This window comes from Pongo abelii, chromosome 10 (assembly GCF_028885655.2).
Source record: "Pongo abelii isolate AG06213 chromosome 10, NHGRI_mPonAbe1-v2.0_pri, whole genome shotgun sequence".
NCBI lineage: Eukaryota > Metazoa > Chordata > Mammalia > Primates > Hominidae > Pongo > Pongo abelii.
The window spans coordinates 104,861,699-104,875,814 of NC_071995.2; the positions used below are offsets into that span (position 1 = coordinate 104,861,699).

Sequence of the window (14,116 nt, forward strand, 5' to 3'; positions counted from 1 at the left end):
ATTAAAGATGAAGGAACTGAGGCACAGAGAGGTCAAGTGACTTGACCCAGGTCAGATAACTAGTATCAGAGCCAGATTCCAATGTGGGCAACATGGTAGGAAACCATGCCCCGAACCACTATGCTTTACTGCCTCTGGCTCCCTTGCACACTGTCTCCCAGGCTGGATGAGTGGAGTCCTTCTCTTATTGATGTCTGCAATGCACCATACAAACTCCTATCACAGCACTGACCACTGTTACAGAGTAATCTATTTACGAGTCAGTCTTCTCCTCTTGGATCTGAGATTTATTATTTATTTATTTATTTATTTTTTAAGAGATAGTGTCTAGCTCTGTCACCCATGCTGGAGGCCAGGGGCATCATTATAGCTAACTGTAGCCTCGAACTCCTGGCCTCAAGCAATCCTCCCACCTTAGCCTCCCAAGTAGCTGAGACTAGAGGGGGCACAGCACTGTGCCTGACTAATTTATGTTTTGCAGAGATGGGGGTCTCACTTTGTTGCCCAGGTCTCAAACTTCTCACTTCAAGTGATCCTTCTGCCTTGGCCTCCCAAACTGCTGGGATTATAGGCGTGAGACACCGTGCCCAGCTGGCTGTGAGATTCTTGAGGACATGAAATGCATCTTGTTCTTACTTTATCTCTTCAACCTAAGAAGATGCTTTTCTTTATTCACTCAACATTACCTGAACATGACTAATGGCAAGCACTGTGCTAAGTGTTTTTTCATTATTTCTTCAATACACATGCTGTTCCAGATGACCCCAAACTTGTAAAGTTAGAATAGTAGACTGCAAAAAAAAAATGCCCTGCAATAATTCCCCTCCATGAATCAATTTCCCCACTCCTTGAATCTAGGATGGTTTTATGCCTTGTTTTGACCAATAAAATGAAGTGGAAATGGTGTCCAGCCAGTTCCAAGCTTGGACCTCAAGAGGCCTTGCCCACTTCTGCTCACTCCCTTGAGGCCCTGGGTACTACCACAGGAATAAGCCTGGGTTAAGCCAGCCCACTGGAGAATGGGAGACCATATGAAGCAGAGATAAGCCAGCCTAGCTGAGGCCATCCTAGATCAGCCTGGCCTTGGGTCATCTTGCAACTGACTGCAGACACATGAGCCCAGCAGACATAAGTCCCACCTGGCCCAGATAAGAGAAACAGCCATTCAAAACACAGTCTCATGAGCTAAACAAATTGCTGTCATTATAAGCTACTAAGTTTTGGAGCTGTTTGTTACCCAGCAAAAGCTAACTAATACAATGGCAACCTGGGTTTGTCCAAGGATGGTGGTGAGAGTTGCAGTGACTGTGCACAGATGCTCCTAAGGATGAAGAAGTGAGACAGCAACCAGCCCACATGCTGCCCTTGTCAATTAAGCCAAAGACCCCAGTTCTGCCTCTTCCTTTTTCCTCTCACTCCAAAGATTAGTCACATGGTCTGCAAAATGAGAAAGGACCATGAATTGTTCAAATACTGAATGTAAATAAGCCAGACAGGCCAACATACCCCTCATTCCAGTCTCCAAGGGTTTTAACACACCACGGATTTTTGCTTCTTCAGTTTGTGTATTTCATTTTGTTTTAAGCTTTTGTGTATTGAGACCTTGGCACCACGCTAGGCTCAGGGAAGAAAAGTGTGTTAAGAAAATAAACAGGATCTGCTTTCAGAAAGATAGTAGTAATTATTGTTAATAACATTGCTATGATAACTTCCTTGGTTTTATTTCCTTTTACTTGTTTGTTGTCAAATCTTATAACATTTGCTATTTTAACCATTTTTTAGTGTACAGTTCGGTGGCATCAAGTACATCCCCATTGTTATGCAATCATCACCACCATCCACCTCCATAACTTTTTCATCTTCCACAACTGAAACTCCATGTCCATTAACCACTAATTTTCTATGTCCCCTTCCCCCAGCCCTTGGCAACCGCTGCAGAGATTTTCTGTCTCTATAGATTTGACTACTCTTAGATATGATAAAATAGAAACTTCAGCTGAATTAAATTTAAAGGAGTTTAATTGAGCAATGAACAATTTGAGAATTGGGCAGTCCCCAGAATCACAGGAGATTCACAGAGACTCCGGCACAGCCACATGGTGGAAGAAGATTTATAAACAAAAAAAAAAGGGAAATGACGTACAGAAATTAGAAGTGAGGTACAGAATGACTGGATTGGTTACAGCTCAGCATATGTCTTATTTGAACATAGTTTGAGCACTCAGCAGTGTATGAATGGTTGAAGTGTGGCCAATGGGATTGGCCAAGACTTAACTAGTGTTACAGGTGTGTACTACTAAGTTAGGTTTTCAATTTTGTCTGCCTATTAAGCTAGGTTACAGTTCATCACAAGGACTCAAATATAGAAGTATGGAGTCCTTCTCAGTCCATACTTAGTTTGCTTTAACAGGTATATAAGTGGAATCATACAATATTTGTCCTTTTGTATCTGGATTATTTCACTGAGCATAATGTATTCAGGTTTCATCCATGCTATAACATTGGTCAGAATTCCCTCCCACTTTAAGGCCGGATAATATTCCATTGTTGGATATACCCCATTTGTTTACCCATTCGTCCTTCAGTGGATACTTGAGTTGCTTCCACGTGGTGACTGCTGTGAATAATGCTACTCTGAACATGAGTGCGCAAATCTCTCTCCAATTTCCTGCTTTCATTTCTCTCAGGTATACACTCAGAAGTGGAATTGCTGGATCACATTGTGGTTCTGTTTCATATTTTGAGGAGACGCCATACTGTCTTCCACAGTGGCTCTGCCATTTTACATTCCCACCAACAGTGCACAAGGGTTCCAATGTCTCCACATCTTCACCTACACTTGTTATGTTGTGTTTTCTTTTTTTTAAATAATAATGGGTGTGTGTGTTGGTGTGTGTATCTTCTTTTGGTTATAATTTGCATCTCCCTCATGATTAATAATATTGAGCACAGAGCATATTGCCGTGTGCTTATTGGCCACTTGTATATCTTCTTTGGAGAAATGTCTATTCAAGGCCCTTGGTTTTATTTTTCCTGACCAAATGTTGCTTTCACCTTTTGTTCCAGGCACTCTAGCAAGTGCCACAGATGCCTTATTGGATTTAACCTCCCTACAAGCAAATGAGGGGGTTATTGTCCTTATTTTACAGGTAAGGAAACCAAGGCTTTTTTCGTGGCTTGCCCCAGGGGCCACCTCAGGAGGGGCAAAGAGTAATTTGAGGCAGGCCTGGCTGACCCCACTAAGTCACACTGCAGTCCAGGCGGAGAAGAGCTGCGGAAGGGAGTGGAAGGGGAAACCCAGTATCCACTTGCCCCCATGGGACTTGTCTTTGGGTCCCACATATCCCCTTTGGTGCCCTTTGCTGCAGTTTCCTACCCCTCTTTCTTCCCTCCCTTCCCTCTTCTCTCCTTTCTGGGTCTGGCTAAGTAAGTATCTCCTTCTTGCCCGCCAGGATGTGATAAATTCTTAGTACCCCGGTGAGAATCACTCCCTCCCATTTTCAAAGGAATGAACTGGAAGAGAAAGTCCCCAGAAAGACCTCCTAGAGGATCACCCCTGGGTCTCTAACTGAGAACCTGAATCTAACCTGGGGCAAGCAGACCCCAGACCCACCTCCATAACCTGGTGAATGGCACTTTTTTTTTTTAACTAGGAAGTGTTACCCAACTATTTGCTAGTTCTTCATGAAAATGAATTGTTGGGAACTCACTACAGCGTGGCAAAGTGGCTGTGGCCAGACTGCCTCTCTAGGTTCCTTCTCTCTGGGAAAGGCATCTCTGAAAGAAAGGCAGCAGCCCCAGTCAGGGGCTTATAGATAAAACTCCCATCTCCCTGGGACAGAGCACCTAGGGGAATGGGCAGCTGTGAGCATGGGCACAGCTTTAGCAGACATAAATGTCCCTGCCTGCTGGCTCTGAAGAGAGCAGTGGATCTCCCAGCACAGTGCTAGAGTTCTGCTAAGGTATATAAGTGGAATTCTCCTCAAGTGGGTCCCGTGCCTCCTGACTGGGTGATACCTCCCAGCAGGGGTCGACAGACACCTCATACAGGAGAGCTCCAGCTGGCATCAGGTGGGTGCCCCTCTGGGATGAAGCTACCAGAGGAAGGAGCAGACAGCAATCTTTGCTGTTCTGAAGCCTCCACTGGTGATACTCAGGTAAACAGGGTCTGGAGTGGACCTCCAGCAAACTCCACCAGACCTGCAAAAGAAGGGCCTGACTATTAGAAGAAAAACTGACAAACAGAAAGCAATAACATCAACATCAACAAAAAGGACCCCCACACAAAAACCCCATCCAAAGGTCATCAGCATCAAAGATCAAAGGTAGATAAGTCCATGAAGATAAGTAAAAACCAGCCCCCAAATGCTGAAAATTTCAAAAACCAGAATGCCTCTTCTCCTCCAAATGATCACAACACCTCTCCAGCAAGGGCGCAAAACTGGATGAAGAATGAGTTTGATGAATTGACAGAAGTAAGCTTCACAAGGTGGGTAATAACACACTCCTCTGAGCTAAAGGAGCATGTTTTAACCCAATGCAAGGAAGCTAAGAACCTTGATAAAGGTCAGGAGATCAAGACCATCCTGGCTAACACAGTGAAACCCTGTCTCTACTAAAAATACAAAAAAAAAATTAGCTGGGCATAGTGGTGGGTGCCTGTAATCCCAGCTACTCGGGAGGCTAAGGCAGGAGAATGGCGTGAACCCCGGAGGCGGAGCTTGCAGTGAGACGAGATCGCGCCACTGCACTCCAGCCTGGGCAACAGAGCCAGACTCGGTCTCAAAAAAAAAAAAAAAAGAACCTTGATAAAAGGTGACAGGAGCTGCTAACTAGAATAACCAGTTTAGAGAAGAACATAAATGATCCGATGGAGCTGAAAAACACAGCACAAGAACTTTGTGAAGCATACACAAGTATCAACAGCCAAATCGATCAAGCAGAAGAAAGGATATCAGAGATTGAAGATCAACTTAATGAAATAAGGCATAAAAACAAGATTAGAGAAAAAAAGAATGAAAAGAAACAAACAAAGCCTCCAAGAAATATGGGACTATGTGAAAAGACCAAACCTATGATTGACTGGTGTACCTGAAAGTGCCGGGCAGAATGGAACCCAGTTGGAAAACACTTTCCAGGATATTATCCAGGAAAACTTCCCCAACCTAGCAAGACAGGCCAACATTCAAATTCAGGAAATACAGAGAACACCACTAAGATACTCCTTGAGAAGAGCAACCCCAAGACACGTAATTGTCAGATTCTCCAAGGTTGAAATGAAGGAAAAAAAATATTAAGGGCAGCCAGAGAGAAAGGTCAGGTTACCTACAAAGGGAAGCCCATCAGACTAACAGTGGATGTCTCCACAGAAAACCTACAAGCCAGAAGAGAGTAGGGCCAATATTCAACATTCTTAAAGAAAAGAATTTTCCACCCAGAATTTCATATCCAGCCAAACTAAGGTTCATAAGCGAAAGAGAAATAAAATCCTGCACAGACAAGGAAATTTTGAGGGATTTTGTCACCATCAGGCCTGCCTTATAAGAGCTCATGAAGGAAGCACTAAATATGGAAAGGAAAAACTGGTACCAGCAACTGCAAAAACACACCAAAATATAAAGACCAATGACATTATGAAGAAACTGCATCAACTAATGTGCAAAATAACCAGCTAGCATCATGATGACAGGATCAAATTCACACATAACAATATTAACCTTAAATGAAAATGGGCTAAATGCCCCAATTAAAAGACACAGACCGGCAAATTGGATCAAGAGTCAAGACCCATTGGTGTATTGTATTAAGGAGACCCATCTCACATGCAAAGACACACATATGCTCAAAATAAAGGGATGGAGGAATATTTACCAAGCAAATGCGAAGAATAAAAAAAGGAGGGGTTGCAATCCTATTCTCAGATAAAACAGACTTTAAACCAACATAGATCAAAAGAGACAAATAAGTGCATTACATAACAGTAAAGGGATAAATGCAACAAGAAGAGCTAACTATCCTAAATATGCACCCAATACAGGAGCACCTAGATTCATAAAATAAGTTCTTAGAGACCTACAAAAAGACTTAGACTCCCATGCAATAATAGTGGGAGACTTTAACATCCCACTGTCAATATTAAACAGATCAACGAGACAGAAAATTAACACGGGCATTCAAGACTTGAACTCAGCTCTGGACCAAGCAGACTTAATAGACATCTACAGAACTCTCCACCCCAAATCAACAGAGTATACATTCTTCTCAGCACCACATCACACTTATTCTAAAATTGACCACATAATTGGAAGTAAAATACTCCTCAGCAAATGTAAAAGAACAGAAATCATAACCAACAATCTCTCAGACCACAGTGCAACCAAATTAGAACTCTGGATTAAGAAAGTCACTCAAAACTGCATAACTACATGAAAACTGAACAGCCTGGTCCTGAATGACTACTGGGTAAATAAGGAAATTAAGGCAGAAATAAAGTTCTTTGAAACCAATGAGAAAACAATGAGACAACATACCAGAATCTCTGGGACACAGCTAAAGCAGTGTTAAGAGAGAAATTTATGCACTAAATGCACACATCAGAAAGCGGGAAAGATCTAAAATCGGCACCCTAACATCACAATTAAAAGAACTAGAGAAACAAGGGCAAACAAATTCAAAAGCTAGCAGAAGACAAGAAATAACTAAGATCAGAGCAAAACTGAAGGAGACAGAGACATAAAAAACCCTTCAAAAAATCAATGAATCCAGGAGCTGGTTTTTTGAAAAGATTAACAAAATAGATCACTAGCCAGACTAATAAACAAGAAAAGAGAGAAGAATCAAATAGAGACAATAAAAAATGATAAAGGGGATATCATCACTGATCCCACAGAAATACAAACTACCATCAGAGAATACTATAAACACCTCTATGCAAATAAGCTAGAAAATCTAGAAGAAATGGATAAATTCCTAGACACATACGCCCTCCCAAGACAAAACCAGGAAGAAGTCGAATCCCTGAATAGACCAATAACAAGTTCTGAAATTGAGGCAGTAATTAATATCCTACCAACCAAAAAAGCCCAGGACCAAACAGATTCACAGCTGAATTGTACCAGAGTTACAAAAAGGAACTGGTACCATTCGTTTTGAAACTATTCCAAGCAATAGAAAAAGAGGAACTCCTCTCTAACTCATTTTATGAGGCCAGCATCATCCTGATACCAAAAGCTGGCAGAGACACAACAAAAAAATAAAATTTCAGGCCAATATCCCTGATGAACACCAATGCGAAAATCCTCAATAAAATACTGGCAAACCAAATCCAGCAGCACATCAAAAATTTTATCTACCACGATCAAGTTGGCTTCATCCCTGGGATGCAAGGCTGTTTCAACATATGCAAATCAGTAAATGTAGTCCATCATATAAACAGAATCAATGACAAAAAACACATGATTATCTCAATAGATGCAGCAAATGCCTTCAATAAAATTCAACACCCCTTCATGCTAAAAACTCTCAATAAACTAGGTATTCATGGAACATATCTCAAAATAATAAGAGCTATTTATGACAAAATTATAGCCAATATACTGAATGGGCAAAAGCTGGAAGTATTCCCTTTGAAAGCCAGCACAAGACAAGGATGCCCTCTCTCACCACTCCTATTCAACATAGTATTGGAAGTTCTGGCCAGGGCAATCAGGCAAGAGAAAGAAATAAAGCATATTCAAATAGAAAAAGAGGAAGTCAAATTGTCTCTGTTTGCAGATGACATGATTGTGTATTTAGAAAACCCCATCATCTTAGCCCAAAAACTCCTTAAGCTGATAAGCAACTTCGGTAAAGTCTCAGGATACAAAGTCAATGTACAAAAATTACAAACATTGCTATACACCAATAACAAGACAAATAGAGAGCCAAATAATGAGTGAACTCCCATTCATAATTACTACAAAGAGAATAAAATACCTAGTAATACAACTTACAAGGGATGTGAAGGACCTTTTCAAGGAAAAGTACAAACCACTGCTCAAGGAAATAAGAGAGGACACAAACAAACAGAAAAAGAAAATTCATGCTCATGGATAGGAGGAATTAATATTGTGAAAATGGTCATACTAACCAAAGTAATTTATAAATTCACTGCTATTCTCATCAAGCTACCATTAACTTTCTTCATAGAATTAGAAAAAAACTACTTTAAATTTCATATGAAACCAAAAAAGAGCCCATATAGCCAAGACAACCCTAAGCAAAAAGAACAAAGCTGGAGGCATCATGCTACCTGATTTCAAACTATACTACAAGGCTACAGTAACCAAAACAGCATAGTACTGGTACAAAAACAGATATATAGACCAATGGAACAGAACAGAGGCCTCAGAAATAACACCACATATCTACAACCATCTGATCTTTGACAAACCTGACAAAAACAAGCAATGGGGAAAGGATTCCCTATTTAATAAATAGTGCTGGGAAAACTGACTAGCCATATGCAGAAAACAGAAACTGACCCCCTTCTTTACACCTTATACAAAAAATAAGTCAAGATGAATTAAAGACTGAAACTTAAAACCTAAAACCATAAAAATCCTAGAAGAAAACCTGGGCAATACCATTCAGGACATAGGCACGGGCAAAGATTTCATGGCTGAAACACCAAGAGCAATTGCAACAAAAGTCAAAATTGACAAATGAGATCTAATGAAACTAAAGAGTTTCTGCTCAGCAAGAGAAACTATCATCAGAGTAAACAGGTAACCTACATAATGGGAGAAAATTTTTACAATCTATCCATCTGACAAAGGTTTAATATCCAGAATCTACAAGGAACTTAAACAAATTTACAAGAAAAAAACAACCCTATGAAAAAACGGACAAAGGATATGAACAAACACTTCTCAAAAGAAGACATTTATGTGGCCAACAAACATGAAAAAAAAAACATATGTGGCCAACAACAAACAAACATCACTGGTCATTAGAGAAATGCAACAAAACCACAATGAGATACCATCTCACGCCAGTGAGAATGGTGATCATTAAAAAGTCAGGAAACAACAGATGCTAGAGAGGGTGTGGAGAAATAGGAATGCTTTTACACTGTTGGTGGGAGTGTAAATTAGTTCAATCATTGTGGAGGACAGTGTGGTGATTCCTCAAGGATCTAGAAGCAGAAATACCATTTGACCCAGTAATCCCATTACTGGGTATATACCCAAAGGATTATAAATTATTTCACTATAAAGACACATGCACATGTATGTTTATTGTGGCACTATTCACAATAGCAAAGACTTGGAACCAACCCAAATGCCCATCAATGATAGACTGGATAAAGAAAATGTGGCACATATATACCACAGAATACTATGCAGCCATAAAAAAGGATGAATTCATGTCCTTTGCAGGGACATGACTGAAGCTGGAAACCACCATTCTCAGCAAACTAACACAGGAACAGAAAATCAAACACCACATGTCCTCATTCATAAGTGGGAGTTGAACAATGAGAATACATGGACACAGGGAGGGGAACATCACACACCAGGGCCTGTGGGGGAGTTGGGGGAAGGGGAGGGAGAGCATTAGGACAAATACCTAATGTATGCTGGGTTGAAAACATAGATGACAAGTTAATGGGTGCAGCAAACCACCATGGCACACGTAAACCTATGTAACAAACCTGCACGTTCTGCACATGTATCCCAGAACTTAAAGTAAAATTAAAAAAAAAAAATGAATTGTTGGCAGAATTGTTAGCAGGTGTCATGGCGGCGGTGTCGAGTTGGCAGAAGTTGCCCACGGAACTGGAGAAACTCACTAGAGCAGAGGAAGAAGTGACCCAATCTGGACGGCGGCAATTTGTGGGAATGAACAGAAGCCCTGCGTGGGTGACTGTGTCACTAGAGGTGGGCACCTGGTAAAGTCCCAGGCCAGGCCTCTGCGTTTCTAAGCAGAACTCAGAGCCAGCGTTGCCTGGGAACCCCACCTTGTGTTATCGAATCCTGAGTGTTTTGGACTAGTCTCGCGAAGGCAGGCGTTCAAGGATATTTGGTCGGATCGTCCCACGACACTAAACCTTTTTTTTGCGAGTGGGCCAGGTCGTTCACTAAAGTTGCCGTGATGTCATCCTGGCTTGGGAGCCTCAGCTCCAGATGGGGCCAGTCTCTGGGTCAAGTCGGGGGCAGCCTGGCTTCCCTCACTGGCCAGATTTCAAACTTTACAAAGGTTATGCTGATGGAGGGCTCAGAGGAAGTGGAAGCAGATTACCTGATTCTAGGACAAAGGAAATTGAAGCCATTCGTTCAATCTTGAGATCAGAGAATGAAAGGCTTAAGAAACTTTGTACAGATCTAGAAGTGAAATATGAGGCATCAGAGCTTCAAATAAACCAACATTCTCCAAGTTACCGAAATCAACTTCAACAAAAAGAGGTAGAAATCAGACATCTTAAAGCCAGACAGATTGCGCTCCAGGATCAGTTGCTGAAACTGTGGTCAGCTGCTCAGTCAGTACCTTCAGCAGCTGGCGATGTACCAGCAACCACTGCAGCTTCATTCATTTATGTGATTAGTCATCATTCTTCAGCTTTCCATGATGATGACATGGACTTTGATGATATAATTTTGTCCCAACGAGAAATAAACCAACTCTTAAATGAAGTTTCAAGGCTTGAGTCTGAAGTTGGCTATTGGAGGCATATTGCACAGACTTTGAAAGTACAAGGAACACATAGCTCTGCCCAAAGTGAAACATGCAAACCACAAAATATTGTTAAGGAACTGAAACAGAACCAAAGTCAGGAAATTGATGAACATCAACATGAAATATCAGTACTGCACAATGCACACCAACAGAAATAAGTCAATGACATCGAGAAGAATTAAGTGACTATGAAGAACGAATTGAAGAACTCAAAAATCTGTTACAAGGTGGCTCTGGAGTTACAGAAATTGATCACTCTAAAATCTATGAGATGCAAAAAACTATTCAACTTCTACAATCAGAAAAAGTGGAGTCTACCAAAAAAATTGAGGAACTTGAGGATAAAATAAAAGATATAAATAAAAAATTATCTTCTGCAGAAAATGGTAGAGATATTTTGAGGAGAGAACGAGAACAGCTAAATGTGGAAAAGAGACAGTTTTTAAATGCAGTTAAATCAGTGCAGGAGAAGACAGCTGTGTTTCAACAGGAGAGACCAAGTCATGTCGGCCCTGAAACAAAAACAAATGGAAAACACTGCCCTACAGAGAGAGGTTCAACGTTTACGTGACCAAGAATTTCAGTCAAACCAGGAGCTATAGAGACTGCATAATCATCTTTTAGAATCAGAAGGTTCTTATACCAATGAAGCTTTGGCCGCAGAAGATAGAGAGGCTAAACCAAGAAAGAAAATCACAGTATTGGAGGAAAAGCTAGTTTCATCCTCTAATGCAATGGAAAATGCAAGTCATCAAGACAGTGTGCAGGTAGAGTCATTGCAAGAACAATTGAATGTAGTCTCCAAGCAAAGGGATGAAACTGCGCTGCTGCTTTCTGCCTCTCAGGAACAAGTAAAGCAGTATGCTCTGTCACTGGCCAACCTGCAGATGGTACTACAGCATTTCCAACAAGAGGAAAAAGCTATGTATTCTGCTGAACTACAAAAGCAAAAACAGCTTATAGCTGAATGGGAGAAAAAGACAGAAAGTCTGGAAGGAAAAGTGATACCATTACAGGAACGTTTGGATGAAGCAAATGCTACATTGGATTCAGCATCAAGACTTACAGAACAGTTAGATCTAAAAGAAGAACAAATTGAAGAACTCAAAAAACAAAATGAGTTCCGACAAGAAATGCTGGATGATATACAAAAGAAATTGGTGAACTTAGCAAACAGCTTAGAAGGAAAAGTGGACAAAGTCCTAATGAGAAACCTCTTCATCAGTCATTTCCACATGCCAAAAAATCAGCATCATGAAGTGTTACGGTTGATGGGGAGCATCCTGGGGGTCAGAAGGGAGGAGATGGAGCAGTTGTTTCCTGATGATCAGGGCAGTGTTACCAGGTGGATGACTGGGTGGCTTGGAGGAGGATCAAAAAGTGTTCTCAACACACCTTTGAGACCAAATCAGCAATCTGTGCTTAATAGTTCTTTTTCAGAACGTTTTGTTAAATTTCTAGAAACAGAATCGCATTCATCTGTTCCACCACCAAAGCTTTCTGTTGATGATATGAAACCTCTAGAATCACCAGGAAGGAGAAAACTAGATACAAATGCACCAGAAAGTTTTAAAGATACAGCAGAATCCAGGTCGGGTAGAAGACGAGAGGTAAATCCGGTTTTGGCTCCTTGCTTGGCAGCTGTACCTCTTATTAACCCAGCTGGACTTGGACCTGGTGGGCCCCGGCATCTTCTTTTGAAACACATCTCAGATGTTTGGCCCACATTTACACCTTTGCCAGTGTTATCTGACAACAGCGCTGGAGTTGTGTTGAAAGACCTTGTAAAACAATAGATGATTCTCAAGCCAGAGACAATCTAGCACTTTAAAGAAACCATGAACATTATAGGTATGTATTTTATCACAAAGTGGCCTTTTAGAAAACGTCATGTATTTATTTGTAGTTAAGGCTTTCTCTGAATTTAATAAAAATAGTCCTAATGCTTTTAGAAGTTGCAGGTGTCAAGAGGAAGTGTTTGCTATATCATCTGATTTATTCCTTCTGATTTGACTTAATTTAAGCTAGGAATATTTGATTTATCTTTTATCTTAATTTACAAAAATACAGACAGACAAAAATACTAGTAGCTACATGTTAGCTTTCTATTTCCTTCTGTGATTTCCAAGCCCATTTAAGCTAGAGAGTGTGGTCTGTCAAGAGTTGTTTTTTTTTTTATGAAGAATAAAAAAATACTAGTAGTGCCTTCTCTGCATAGTGTGGAAAGCTGATCTGAAGCATATAGTGATCATCTTTGGAGGACTTTGTGGAAACAGTCCAACCCAACAAGATGGTCCCTGGAAGGTCATTGGTGCCCTGAGACGAAGTATGTATTTGGTCCTGTGGCATGTCATCATGTGTGTAAATTCTTTTGTTGTTGTTGTTGTTTTAAACAGAGATGGGGTCTCACTATGTTGCCAAGCTGGTGTCGAACTACTGGGCTCAAGTGATCCTCCCACCTCGGCCTTCCAAAGTGCTGGGATTACAGGCATGAGCCACTGCACCCGGCCCTGGGTGTAGATTCTTGTGACTACCACTACAGTCAAGATACAGAACATTTCCATCACAAGCATCCCCTGTGTTGCCCTCTCATAATCATAGCCACCTCCCTGTCCTTCTCCTGAATCCCTGACAATCACTAACTGTTCTCCATCTTGGTCATTTTGTTATTTCAAGAATGTTATATAAATGAAATCAGTATGTAACCTCTTGAGACTGGCATTTTTTCACTCAGCATAACTCCCTTGAGATCCATCCAAGTTTTTGGATGTATCACTAGTTTGTTCCTTTTTATTGCTGGGTATATAGTACAGATATATCACTTAGCTAAGATATCTATTTAAAGACATCATCTTAAAACTACATGTTTCTTTACACAAATTCATACAGCTTTCATATAAGTGTTAAACCATACAGCTGCATCTACATAAGTATAATTAGCAATATCACTGAACATGCCACTTCCTGATATATGAGGTACAGCAATCTGAGACTCAACTGTTCTCATCACAGTAGCGACTGAGGGCAGTGAAATTGCTTTGATAGCACCAGTACCCAGATGTCTGAAACTGAAGAGAGTATTTCTTTAATTTTTTATAAACCCATCACAAAAAAATCTTGACTTGAAACTTAACTGTATCTGGATGTTCACATTTTTATTAGTTGTTGAAGTTGTACATTTAAAAAGACATTTCTTGCAAATTTTGTAAATTTCTATATGCCTTTAAAACAGAAACATTTGTGTAACAAAGAAAGGTGAAAATGAGACAAATTCAAATGTGTAAATAGGCCTGGCTCAGGCCAGAACTAAATTTGGTTGTTTGCAAGTTTTGCTGTGATTAACTGTACTTTCTAATATATTTGGAAAGACTAGAAGTCTTAATTAGACATTGATGGGTGA

The 14,116-nt window shown here is 40.5% G+C and overlaps 1 protein-coding gene across 1 annotated transcript; it reads left to right on the forward strand.

Moving 5' to 3' along the window:
* The first annotated feature begins 10,034 nt into the window (after positions 1 to 10,034).
* LOC100434578 (thyroid receptor-interacting protein 11-like) lies at positions 10,035 to 12,550 on the forward strand. Its single transcript, XM_054527578.1, has one exon. It carries the CDS (start codon positions 11,451 to 11,453, stop codon positions 12,510 to 12,512), a length of 1,062 nt encoding a protein of 353 aa, XP_054383553.1. The 5' UTR covers positions 10,035 to 11,450; the 3' UTR covers positions 12,513 to 12,550.
* Positions 12,551 to 14,116: the final 1,566 nt, after the last annotated feature.